This window comes from Octopus sinensis, linkage group LG11, assembly GCF_006345805.1.
Source record: "Octopus sinensis linkage group LG11, ASM634580v1, whole genome shotgun sequence".
NCBI classification, from domain to species: Eukaryota; Metazoa; Mollusca; class Cephalopoda; order Octopoda; family Octopodidae; genus Octopus; species Octopus sinensis.
The window spans coordinates 20365222-20378316 of NC_043007.1; the positions used below are offsets into that span (position 1 = coordinate 20365222).

Consider the following 13095-nt stretch of genomic DNA (forward strand, 5'->3'; position numbering starts at 1 on the left):
TGGGGAAAAAAAGTGGGGCCGATCAATAGAGATCGTGTATCACAGTATTGTCAATGTAAAAAAGGGAGAACAGATTAGGTTTGTCCGTGGATAGAAAAGCTTATGGAAAAGACCACAGGAACCTTGGGCAATAGTGTCCTGCAAAAAAAAACACATTACAGTAAATGGCTCTCTTTATTCCTTTTGTTTTTCTTTTTTTTTTCTTTTGGTTCATAGGATTATGCTCAAGCTAGATAGGTTGATAGATAGATATAAATATTGCATGTCTTATAATCTCATTTTCCTTTATTTAGCTGGAGTTGCTGGATGCTGCCTTACATCAAAACACAATAGTATGTGTGAATTCACCTCCTGGGAAAACATTTATTGCAGTCATGCTTATCAAAGAAATGGCTATACAAATAAGACCAATGGTACCTGATATTGCTAAACGCAAGTTTACAGTATTTCTAGTATCATCAGGTGAGTTTAATCTATGTTATACACCTATATCTCTTGATGACCGATTCTAGCAATGGAGACTCCTTCTCTCACTCTTTCTCTGTGTGTGTGTATGTGTGTGCATGCGCATATGTGTATCATCATCATCATCATCATCGTTTAACGTCCATTTTCCATGCTAGCATGGGTTGGATGATTTGACTAAGGTCTGGAAAGCCAGGAGGCTGCACCAGGCTCCAGTCTGATCTGGCAGTGTTTCTACAGCTGGATGCCCTTCACATAATGGTTGCAAATAAACATCACTGTCACACAAGTGATGCTGCTCATTTTCAGTCCATTTTTGAAAAGATGGTTGACAACAGGAAAGGCATTCGGCCCTAGAAAATCTATCTCAGCAAATTACCAAATTCCATCTGACCCATTCAAGCATGGAAAATTGAACAGTACAATGATGACGATAGTGGTGGTGGTGGTGGTGATGATGACAATAATGATGATGATGATGATAATGATAATGACAGCATGTTGTCCTTTTTCTTTTCTTTTTGACTATTACTCTCAGCTATGGTCACCATCCAGTGTCAAGTTAATCACAGAACTTGAGGTGATCCAACGAAGCTACACGAAGAAGATAGCCTCTGTGCAGCATATAAGCTACTGGGAAAGACTCAAGAGATTAAGACTCTATTCCTTAGAGCATAGGCGAGAAAGATATGCCATAATATACATCTGGAAGATCCTAGGACTTGTCCCAAACTTTGGCATCGAGAGTTACACAAATACTAGAACTGGGTGCTACTGCATAGTGCCTAGGACTCCAAATTTGCCATCAAGATGTAGGACAAGATACTGTGATAGCCTGGGCTTCAGAGGTCCACAGCTCTTCAATATCCTCCCGAAGAACCTGAGAGACCTGAATGGGGTGGATGCAGTTGTCTTTAAAATAAAACTAGATCTCTTCCTGTCAGGTGTCCCAGATGAACCAACTTCACGGCAGGAGGTGCAGATGAGGGCAGCTGCATCGAACTCTCTCATGCACCAAATGGCAATTGCTAAAAAGCACTCGTGAAGTAAAATCATGTAGCAACACCAAATGGCAGTGCCCCAGCATGGCCACAGCTCGTGAGCTGAAACTAGATAAAATGAAATGAAATGAAATCCTAATCTGATGTTCTGAAAACCATTTTGATGTCTTTTTTTATTTTTTCTTTGTCTTTCAGTCAATGTAGAGTCACAGGCCAAAGTCGTCTGCCATCATACAGACCTGTCAGTCGGTTATTACACTGATGATACAGAAATAACAGCCGATCAGGCTGATAAATGGATTCCAGAACTGCTGACACATCAAGTGTTTGTTACAACAGCTTCAGTTTTTCTCAACATTCTACAGTGTGAATTCTTATCACTTAATCAAGTAAACCTTCTTCTTATTGACGAGTGTTCCGATATCTGTGTTAGTGAGTCACATAAAGAGGTGAGTGAAGTTACTTTCATTTCGTATTTTGTAAAGCATGAAGACACATGTACTTAAAATCATTTGTTAAAATGTTCAAAAGTATTATAGGTGCAAAGAAGTACCGAAGACATCCTTGTTTTTATTTCTTATTCTTTTATTTCATTGTTTATTGTTTGTTTGTTACAGTCATTGAACTCTCATTGAGCTCTCATTGAACAGACCTATTCTCAAAGGAGGAATCATGGCTGTATCATTGAAAAGTTCAGTCCCGAAGTACTCTGTGTTTTCTACTATATCCTGAGGTTGACCAAAGCCTTATAAGTGGATTTGGGAGACAAAAACTGAGAAAAAGGTTATCGTATATGATAAGGGTGCTAAAATTTTTATATGTATATATGTATATGATGATGTCGCCATGATAGATCAGTAGCCACTACACACATTTTTTTTCTTTCTTTGTTTCTCTCCTTGTTTTTTTCTGTGTCCCTCTCTGTAGAAGAGCATAGGCTCGAAATGTAAAAAACTTATTCAATTCCCGAGTGTTATACTAATACATCTGTTTGTTTTTTTACACAACCTGCCATGGTCTTTTGTTTTTTTTGTGAACTCTCCCCATATGGTAATGTCATATGTATATGATAGGGGTGGCTGGTTTTTGGATAAAAGAAAATACAGAAGGATCAGTTAATTATGATTTTATTCAACATATTCCCCTCTCAGATTCACACACTTATTGCAACCGTCCCTCAGTTTTTCTAAGCCCTGTAAAAGAACTCAGAAGGTTGAGCCTCCAACCAGGCCTTTCACGATACCCTTAAAATCAGGAACTTTTCAGTATTCCCTCATATATCTTTGTCTTAAAAATTATTTATACTCAATTGATTTATTCATTTATTGATTTATATTTTTTAGGTAATGAAAATCTATGAAAAATGTGAAAAAAATTTACAGCCTCGAATTGTTGTGTTGACTGCAGTTTTGCTGTCTAGTAAATGTCGAGACCCTAACGAACTAGAAAACACCATCAACAAATTAGAGTCCATATTTCACTCAGTTGCTGAGACATCAACTTTAGTTTTCTCTGAACGCCATGGCACCAGCCCCAAAGAAAATGTGCTGGAATGTAATAGTGACTTTGATGAGATCCAGCAAATGCCAGAAGTTTCTATGATCCTGCAAGAATCTTTATTTTTTATCGACGAATGTATCCTTTCTGAGAAGGAGAAAGAAAATATTAAAGATCCTCTGCAAGTTCCTCGCACAGCTCTTGCTCAGTGTCTTAACATACTCGATGTCCTAGGACCATGGTGTGCCAATCACATAGCAGAAATGTTTATTAAACAGTTAGAAAAAATTATTGGACATGAACAGTCAGAAATTGGTAAGCTGCTACTACGTTACACAACAACTCAACTCAGGATTGTGACCAAAACATTTGAGAAGTTATTCAACATTGATTATTGTATTGATGACTTTTTACCGTTTCTTACTCCGAAAGTTATTAAATTGGTGAATATTCTGCGTGGTTATAAACCAGAATTTGAGTTTGTAATTTTGAGAGATGAAAATGCTGATGGAATGGAACATTCCGATGACGACACGATGGACGATCTATCTGACTCCGACAGTGATGACTACGTTAATTCATCTCACCACAAGAACGACTTACATATCACTTTGAAACACCCAGCTGCTGCTCGAGCAGAGTATTCCGACTCCGATCCTTTGGAACAGGAAGAAGAAAAGAGATTATGTGGACTTATTTTCGTTGATTGCAAATATGTCGCGTATGCGTTAAATAAGGTAATTGAAGAGATCTGCGCGTGGGATGAGAATATGTGCTTTGTTAAGAACGGACACATCACTGGTTATAAGTACGGAGCTAAGAGAGAATCCACGACCTTCCGGAAGCATGAAGAGGTTTTACGTAAATTCCGAATGCAGGAGATCAACGTATTGGTAGCGACGTCTAACTTTGAAGAATGTATTGACATACCAAAGTGTAATTTGGTTGTTTGCTTTGATCCACCGAAAGACTACAAGTCTTATAGTCAGTCAAAGGTAACGTTTCACTTTTCATTAAATGCCAATTGTTATATCATGGACTCTGCTCTCTTTACTCTTATGCTTGTTTCAGTCATTTGACTGCGGCCATGCTGGAGCACCGCCTTTAATCGAGCAACTCGACCCCCGGGACTTATTCTTTTGTAAGCCCAGTACTTATTCTGTCGGTCTCTTTTTCCCGAACCGCTAAGTAACGGGGACAGAAACACACCAGCATCGGTTGTCAAGCAATGCTAGGGGGACAAACACAGACACACAAACACACACACGCATATATATATATATACATATATACGACGGGCTTCTGTTGTTGTTGTTGTTAAGCAACAAGACGGGTAAGGGTGATTAGGTGATGGTCTAGGGCTTAGGGGCGGGAGACCCCAGACCTTGGAAAAAAAAAAAAACTTTGGACGTCTTGTTGTAGTCGAGGGCTCTTCGTTTGACACCCGACACCACTGGGAGGTGGCCCTCGAAGTCGCTGAAAATGGTGATATCCAGGTCCAAATTCTTGGACGGCAAGAATTTGCTGTTGTAGATGACATATGAGGGTTCTTATTTCTTTACTACCCACAAGGGGATAAACACAGAGGAGACAAACAAGGACAGACAAACGGATTAAGTCGATTATATTGACCCCAGTGCGTAACTGGTACTTATTTAATCGACCCCCGAAAGGATGAAAGGCAAAGTCGACCTCGGCAGAATTTGAACTCAGAACGTAGTGGCAGACGAAATACTGCTAAGCATTTCGCCCGGCATGCTGCCTTTTGACATTTGACATTGACTAGATGCCACATGAGGGTTCTGCTATGCTTTGCTGGACAAGCTTGCACAGATGAGATGTTTATAGTGACTGAATGTTTGTGCTGTACATTAGCTCACTTCTACCACAAAATCAACATAGCTTTAAACAGGTGCTCAGTGGAATAATTTGAAAAATACATTTGCTCTTGAAAAAGTTTCAGTCATTATGTTTATACCATAAAAGAAATCATTTGTTCCCCACTATTTACTCTTTTTTACTCTTTTACTCTTTTACTTGTTTCAGTCATTTGACTGCGGCCATGCTGGAGCACCGCCTTTAGTCGAGCAAATCGACCCCAGGACTTATTCTTTGTAAGCCCAGTACTTATTCTATCGGTCTCTTTTGCCGAACCACTAAGTTATGGGGACGTAAACACACCAGCATCGGTTGTCAAGCAATGCTAGGGGGACAAACACAGACACACAAACACACACATACATATATATATATACATATATATACGACAGGCTTCTTTCAGTTTCCGTCTACCAAATCCACTCACAAGGCTTTGGTCGGCCCGGGGCTATAGCAGAAGACACTTGCCCAAGATGCCATGCAGTGTGACTGAACCCGGAACCATGTGGTTGGTTAGCAAGCTACTTACCACACAGCCACTCCTGCGGCTATATTTATTAATATTTGTTTGTCCTCTCTATGTTTAACCCCCTGTGGGCAATAAAGACATATATATATATATACTTATACATGCACTTATACAAATTATATTCCACAGGCTCGTGCACGTGCTCGAAATGCAAGTTTCCTCATGCTAATTGACAGTGAAAAAGCACGACCATTTTTAACAGAACTCAATACATACAAAAGAATAGAACAGGTAAATAATTTAAATGTTTTTTTTTTTTATATATATCTTTATGGAAACCTATATTTGTTTGGTAGAAATCTATATTTGTTCAGTAGCATGATAAAAAAAATTGCATGATAATTCTTTCCACCATAAGCACAGGCCTAAATTTTGTTGAGATGAAGAACACACTACATGATTGCATTGACCACAATGCTCAACTGTTAACTTTTTTTTCCGTTGACTCTGAACAGAGAAAGGGAAAGTCAAACAGTGATGGGATTTGAACTCAGAATATAGATCCGAAAGAAATGCTTTTAAACATTTTGTTTATTGTGCTAACGATTCAGCCATCTTACCACCTTCAAAATTTTCAAGTAATACAACTAGAAATTTCTTGCTTTTTGTCACAAGTTTCCATAATCTTCAAGAAAGAGAAAAATTAGTTAAGGACATGGGGAAAAGAAAGATAAACTATATATATATATATATATATACATACATATATACAACAATATATATGAACGATAAACTATATATATATATATATATATATACATACATATATGCAATGGGCTTCTTTCAGTTTCTGTCTACCAAATCCACTCACAAGGCTTTGGTCGGCTTAAGGCTATAGTAGAAGACACTTGCCCAAGGTGCCATGCAGTTGGACTGAACCCGGAACCATGTGGTTGGTAAGCAAGCTACTTACCACACAGCCACTCCTACACCTATATTGAACGAAATAAATCTTGGGGATTTGATTTCTCTGCAACTCAGAGAAACCAATGTCAATACATTGCTATATTAACATATGTTTTCTAGGAAACTGGTTTTCTTAGAAAGAATGTACTTTATTTTAAAGCATGTTGTCTGGTGCGAAGATGAAGTAGAGCATACAGTATTCGTCCATTAAAGTCTATATTTTTTTGTGTTGTTTCAGGTTTTATTGCGAAAATACATAAATAAAGCTGAGCCTTCCAAGGAAGAACTTATACAAATTCTTGAACAGTACAACATCCCACAGTCGGTCGTTTTAAATACCAATAACAACACAAACAATAACAACAACAACAACAACAACAATTCTTCTTCTCCCATCACACTGTTTTCTGCCATCTCTATTGTTAACAGGTCAGTTAAACAAACTCTCTCTCCAAATTCTCTATCAAGAAATTATTATTTTCTACTCTAGGCACAAGGCCTGAAATTTTGGGGGAGGGGGCCAGTCGATTAGATCTACCCCAGTATGCAAGTGGTACTTAATTTATCAACCCCGAAAGGATGAAAGGCAAAGTCAACCTCATCAACATCCAGTACATTCAGTACATACTAAGTCGATTATATCAACCCCAGTGCGTAACTGGTACTTATTTAATCAACCCTGAAAGGATGAAAGGCAAAGTCGACCTCGCCGGAATTTGAACTCAGAACATAGAGGCAGACGAAATACCGCTAAGTATTTCACCTGGCGTGCTAACGTTTCAGCCAGTTCGCCACCTCAAAATTTTATGGGTTTCTACTTATTTTTTTTATAATGATGTCTAAACCAAAGATTAGACTTTTATTATAACTTGTCGATTTTCACTTGACCATTGTGAAGAATTAACACCTTGCAATGACCCCACTTGTGCCAGCGCCATGTAAAAAGCACCCAGTATATTCTGTAAAGTGGCAATAAAAAAAGCATTCAGCCATAGAATCCATCCCAAAGCCGATACCGGAGCATCATGCAGCCCTGCAGTCCCCTGGATCCTGTCAAACCGTTCAACCTATAATAGCAGGAAAAATTGATGTTAAATAAAGATGATGATTATGATGGTGACGGTGATGATATACTATTATTGTAATTGAAAGTTTAGTATTTTCTGTGATAAGTAAACTATAAACAAAGAAATTGTTCAGCTTACAAATTATTTTCTTTTTATTCTTTTCTTCAGATACTGTGCTAAGTTACCTAGTGATGCCTTTACTCACCTCACACCCAAATGCACTGTTGAAAAGGTCAACGTTAATAACGAAACCCATTATGTTGCTACTCTTAAACTACCAATCAATTCTCCAGTGAAGAAAGATGTTCAAGTATGTTACAAAACTAAATAACTTTTCTGCTTTTTTTTTTTTTAATTAAAGTTTCAGCTCAGAGCTGCGGCCATGTTGATGCGCCGCCGTTGCTTCATAACTTTCCAAATTCATTTCAGTGTTTGTTCATTCTCTGAGTGCTGCATCCTTCAAAACTTCCATGCTTTCTGAGATTCGCCAACACTACACCTGATTTTCTCCCCTCCATACACACACAAGCATGTATCTGACTCATACACTGTTCACTTCCCAGACATTTGTACATTACTGCATATGCTTTATACGCCCTTTTGACAAGTTGTGGTGCACCTGAGCACTGTATACAATAATTTCATTATTATATTATTATTACAACAAGGTGCTGGAAAGCTCCTAGCTTTGGGCAAAAGAAAATACAAGAAGATCAGTAAATTATCATTTTATTGAACATATTCCCCTCTCAGATTCACACACTTATTGCAGCAGTCCTTCAGTTTTTCTAAGCCCTGTAAATTAAATTGGAAAGTTGAGCCTCTAACCAGGCCTTTTGCAATACCCTTAAAGCCAGGAACTTTTCAGCAACCCCCTTGTATATATTCTGTATACTATATTAAATTATATGTGAAGGTGCATGGCTCGGTGGTTAGAGTGTCGAGCTTACGATTGTGAGGTTGTAATTTGAGGAATATTGCTAAAATCAGAGCTGATTTGATATCAAATATATAATTTGATAAAATGTGATTAATTCTACCTTTATTAACTTATGAACTATTAAAAATGATTGTTGTAAAAATTCCATGAAATGTTGAACTGAAATTATACTTATTTTTACTTTAGGGAGATGTAATGCCAAGAGAAAAGTTAGCTAAAATGTCTGCTGCGCTCAAAATGTGCCAAGAACTCCAAATTCAAGGTAAACAGAAAACTATTATTTGGAAAAATAATTTTTATACAGGCTTATCTCTGTGGTTAAGAAGCTTGCTTCCCAACCATATGTCTCTGGTTCAATCCCACTGCACAGTACTTTGGATAAGTGTTCTGGGCTGACTAATACCCAGTGAGTGGATTTGGTTGACTGAAACTGGAAAAAGCCTGTCATATGTGTATGTGCATATATGTGTGTTTGTGTGTACCCTTCTCTTGATGTCATGGTTGTAAACGAGCATCACTGTCATACAGGTGAGTTTGTTCATTTCCAGTCATCCATGAAAAACCAGACATTTTGATGTGGTGTGAAAGAAAGAAAGTTGTGAATCTAGTCGAGTTAATGGTTCCTCATAAAGATAACATGGACGCCGCTCGGGCTCAAAAGATTGACCGTTATGTAAACCTCCTCGAGAAATGTGAAGATGCAGGCTGGAAAGCGGAGCATTTTCCAATGGAAGTTGGATATAGATGGTTTATTGGACACAGTGTTAGACGACTGTTATCGTTAGGCCTAACTCATCATAAAGTCAATACAACCATGACCGATATCCAAACTACAGTGGAGAAGGCTAGCCACTGGATTTGGTTAAAAAGAGACGATGAGCGATGGCTAGGAAAATATTGAGCTTTACTGCACCAGCTTCACATAGCAGCCCTAGACCTTCACAGTAGGTAAATCCACTTTACATTAATATGTTTCTGATAAATTAACTCTTTTTCTTTACAGGAGAACTAGACGATCACTTCCTTCCGGTGGGGAAAGAGATTTTGAAGCATGAAGAGAAAGAAGCCCTAAAGGATCCTCTGAAATATGGGGAAGAAGATGAGGCAGAGTGGGAAGAAGAGGAAGAGGAGGAACTCATTGGCTGCCCAAGACCAGGCACCACAAAACGAAAACAGTATTACTTCAAAAAGGTACTTCTGTGTTTTTACTAGTTTAGAGTAGTACTTCTTTGGGGAGGTGAATGAATTCCATATCACACACACAAAAAGAAAAAAAACCAACATAATTTACAGAGATTTATAGACTAAACCATTTGGCTTTTTAGATTCGTGTATCAAACTTTGAAATCCTACCAAAAGTTTATTTTCATTATGTAAAGTACAATTGTGTACAAGCATAGGTGTGGGTGAAAAGCTTGCTTCTGAACCATGTGGTCTTGGGTTCAATCCTATTGCACAGCACATCTGGTTGGGAAGCAAAATTCTTATTTCTTTATTACCCACAAGGGGCTAAATATAGAAGGGACAGACAAAGGGATTAAGCCGATTACATCGACCCCAGTGCGTAACTGGTACTTAATTTATTGACCCTGAAAGGATGAAAGGCAAAGTCAACCTCGGCGGAATTTGAACTCAGAACGTAAAGACAGATGAAATACCTATTTCTTTACTACCCACAAGGGGCTAAACATAGAGGGGACAAACAAGGACAGACAAAGGGATTAAGTCGATTACATAACTGGTACTTAATTTATCGACCCCGAAAGGATGAAAGGCAAGGTCGACCTCAGCGGAATTTGAACTCAAAACATAATGGCAGACGAAATACCGCTAAGCATTTCACCCGGCGTACTAACATTTCTGCACCTGAACAAAGAAACATACATTAAGCTTTAACCCTTTGTCATTTAATCCGGCCATATTCTGCCCAAATATTCTCCCTGTTCACGTTCAGACTGGCTTGATCATGCCTCTCACACCTGCCTTATGAAAATATTCAATCATGTCATGAAAATCTCAAAGCTACAAGATAATAAATGATTCCATTGAAAACCATGTGAATAAATCAAATAAGAATTACATTTGACAGAGTAATCTGAACGCTAAAGGATTTTTTTTTTTTACATGTTTCAGTCATTTGACTGCGGCCATGCTGGAGCACCGCCTTTAGTCGAGCAAATCGACCCCGGGACTTATTATTTTGTAAGCTCAGTACTTATTCTATCGGTCTCTTTTGCCGAACCGCTAAATGACGGGGACGTAAACACACCAGCATCGGTTGTCAAGCAATGCTAGGGGGACAAACACAAACACATACACATACACACATATATACGACAGGCTTCTTTCAGTTTCCGTCTACCAAATCCACTCACAAGGCACTGGTCGGCCCGGGGCTATAGCAGAAGACACTTGCCCAAGATGCCACACAGTGGGACTGAACACAGAACCATGTGGTTGGTTAGCAAGCTACTTACCACACAACCACTCCTGCGCCTATTTAACCCTTTAATATTTAATCCAGCCATATCCAGTTGAAATATTCTACTTGTTTTATGTTAAAACTGATCATATCCAGCCTCTCACACATCCCCGACAATGTCATTCTAAAAATGTGCAAACACACCATTAAAATCACTGAGCTACTAGATAATGCATGATTAATTCAAAGCAATCTGGATAAATAAGCAATAGGCGCAGGATTGGCTGTGTGGTAAGTAGGTTGCTAACCAACCACATGGTTCCGGGTTCAGTCCCACTGCGTGGCATCTTGGGCAAGTGTCTTCTGCTATAGCCCTGGGCCGACCAAAGCTTTGTGAGTGGATTTGGTAGACGGAAACTGAAAGAAGCCTGTCGTATATATGTATATATATATGTGTGTGTGTATATGTTTGTGTGTCTGTGTTTGTCCCCCTAGCATTGCTTGACAACCGATGCTGGTGTGTTTATATCCCTGTCACTTAGCGGTTCAGCAAAAGAGACCAATAGAATAAGTACTGGGCTTACAAAGAATAAGTCCCGGGGTCGATTTGCTCGACTAAAGGCGGTGCTCCAGCGTGGCCGCAGTCAAATGACTGAAACAAGTAATAGAGTAAGAGTAATAGATTTGACAAAGAAACCTGAAGGCTGAAGGGTGAAACACCTGTCTGCTTCTCTCATTCACTCATTTTCAAAACACTAGAACAAGAATGAATTGTCCTAATCTATTATATAAAATCTGTTCTGTCTGTCTGTGTGTGTCTTCTAGGGTCTCGGGCATCCTCCATCTGATTGCGCTCAAATTTGATATGTAGATACCGACGGTATCAGGGCTTGTATAAGTCTTGAAAGAAATTACAAAAATTGATTCCAGGTGAGAATGTGATCAATAAAGCTGTGGGAACGTACATTTGTACGTGCAAGTATATCAGCTGTTGCGATGTACTTACTGGTACTTTAAACTCTTTGGTTGCATATTTATGTGAATAAAATCGTTTTTCTTTGGAATAGAAAAAAAAAGTCTATCTTTATTTCTTCTTTTGCTGGTATCTCAAATTTAGGTTAAATCAGTGTTTCTCAAAAGGGAGGCCTATGGGACGGTCGGACAAGTTGTTTTGTGAAAATTTGGTTTAAATGTTTGACAACTCAGCACCGTCCTTTGGAGGGGGGCGTTTTGGTCGTTGTATATAAAATGATATATACAGCCCCCTATAAGGCGGCGAGCTAGCAGAAACGTTAGCGCGCAGGGCGAATTGCTTACCGGTATTTCGTCTGTCGTTACATTCTGAGTTCAAATTTCGCCGAGGTCGACTTTGCCTTTCATCCTTTCGGGGTCGATAAATAAAGTACCAGTTTCGCAGTGGGGTCAATGTAATCGACTTAATCCCTTTGTCTGTCCTTGTTTGTCCTCTCTGTGTTTAGCCCCTTGTGGGTAGTAAAGAAATATATACAGCCCCCTATGTTCTAGGTGTTTATCAATATAGATCCTTTGAGAAATGAAATTATTTCTCCAGCCCTACTTATAATTGTTTATTTGTTGATTCATGTCTGTCTTGTTCAGACTTTTTTCTTGTTGGATTCTCTTTTCCTATTTGACGTATTTAACGAAAAATTAATTCAATGGAGGATTTTTGTTTTTTTGTTCTTTATAGGCTGCAGATGCTCTGATTAACAACCATGTTGATACTAACCAGCTTTGTTGCTTATATAATATTCATATGGTACTGACTGGACCGATCACAGAAGAGCAAAATACACGTGGAAGGAAGATCTATGTTCCAGAAAACACACCAAGAGGGTTTGGAATCTTGTCTTTGAAAAACATTCCTCAGGTAAATAATAATAATAATAATAATCATCATCATCATTATTTAACGCCTGTTTTCCATGCTAGCATGGGTTGGACGATTTGACCGGGGATCTGGGAAGCCAGAAGGCTGCACCAGGCTCCAGTCTGATCTGGCAGTGTTTCTACAGCTGGATGCCCTTGCTAACGCCAACCACTCCGTGGGTGTTGTGGGTGCTTTTTACGCGCCACCTGCACAGGTGCCAGGCAAGGCTGGCAACGGCCATGATCGGATTGGTGCATTTTACGTACCACCGGCACAGAAGCCAGTCAAGGCAGCGCTAATAATAATTACAATAACAATCCTTTCTACTATAAGCACAAGGACTGTAATTTTGGTGGGGAGGAGTTCGTTGATTACATTGACTCTAGTACTTATCATCATCATCATTTAACATCCGCTTTCCATACCAGCATGGGTTGGACAGTTTGATCAGCCATGAGGCTGCACCAGGCTCCAATCTGATTTGGCATGGTTTCTACAGTTG

At 39.0% G+C, this 13095-nt stretch overlaps 1 protein-coding gene across 2 annotated transcripts in view; it reads left to right on the top strand.

The window, feature by feature from the left end:
* The window catches only part of LOC115217109 (endoribonuclease Dicer-like), a 37703-nt gene that overhangs the window by 6722 nt on the left and 17886 nt on the right, over positions 1–13095 (top strand). For both annotated transcript variants that reach the window (XM_029786710.2, XM_029786709.2), the window contains exons 4-12: positions 294–462; positions 1662–1915; positions 2810–3958; positions 5500–5601; positions 6515–6705; positions 7512–7653; positions 8470–8545; positions 9287–9474; positions 12414–12593. In XM_029786710.2, coding sequence (XP_029642570.1) covers positions 294–462; positions 1662–1915; positions 2810–3958; positions 5500–5601; positions 6515–6705; positions 7512–7653; positions 8470–8545; positions 9287–9474; positions 12414–12593 — 2451 coding nt within the window. The remainder of the gene's footprint in view (positions 1–293; positions 463–1661; positions 1916–2809; positions 3959–5499; positions 5602–6514; positions 6706–7511; positions 7654–8469; positions 8546–9286; positions 9475–12413; positions 12594–13095) is intronic.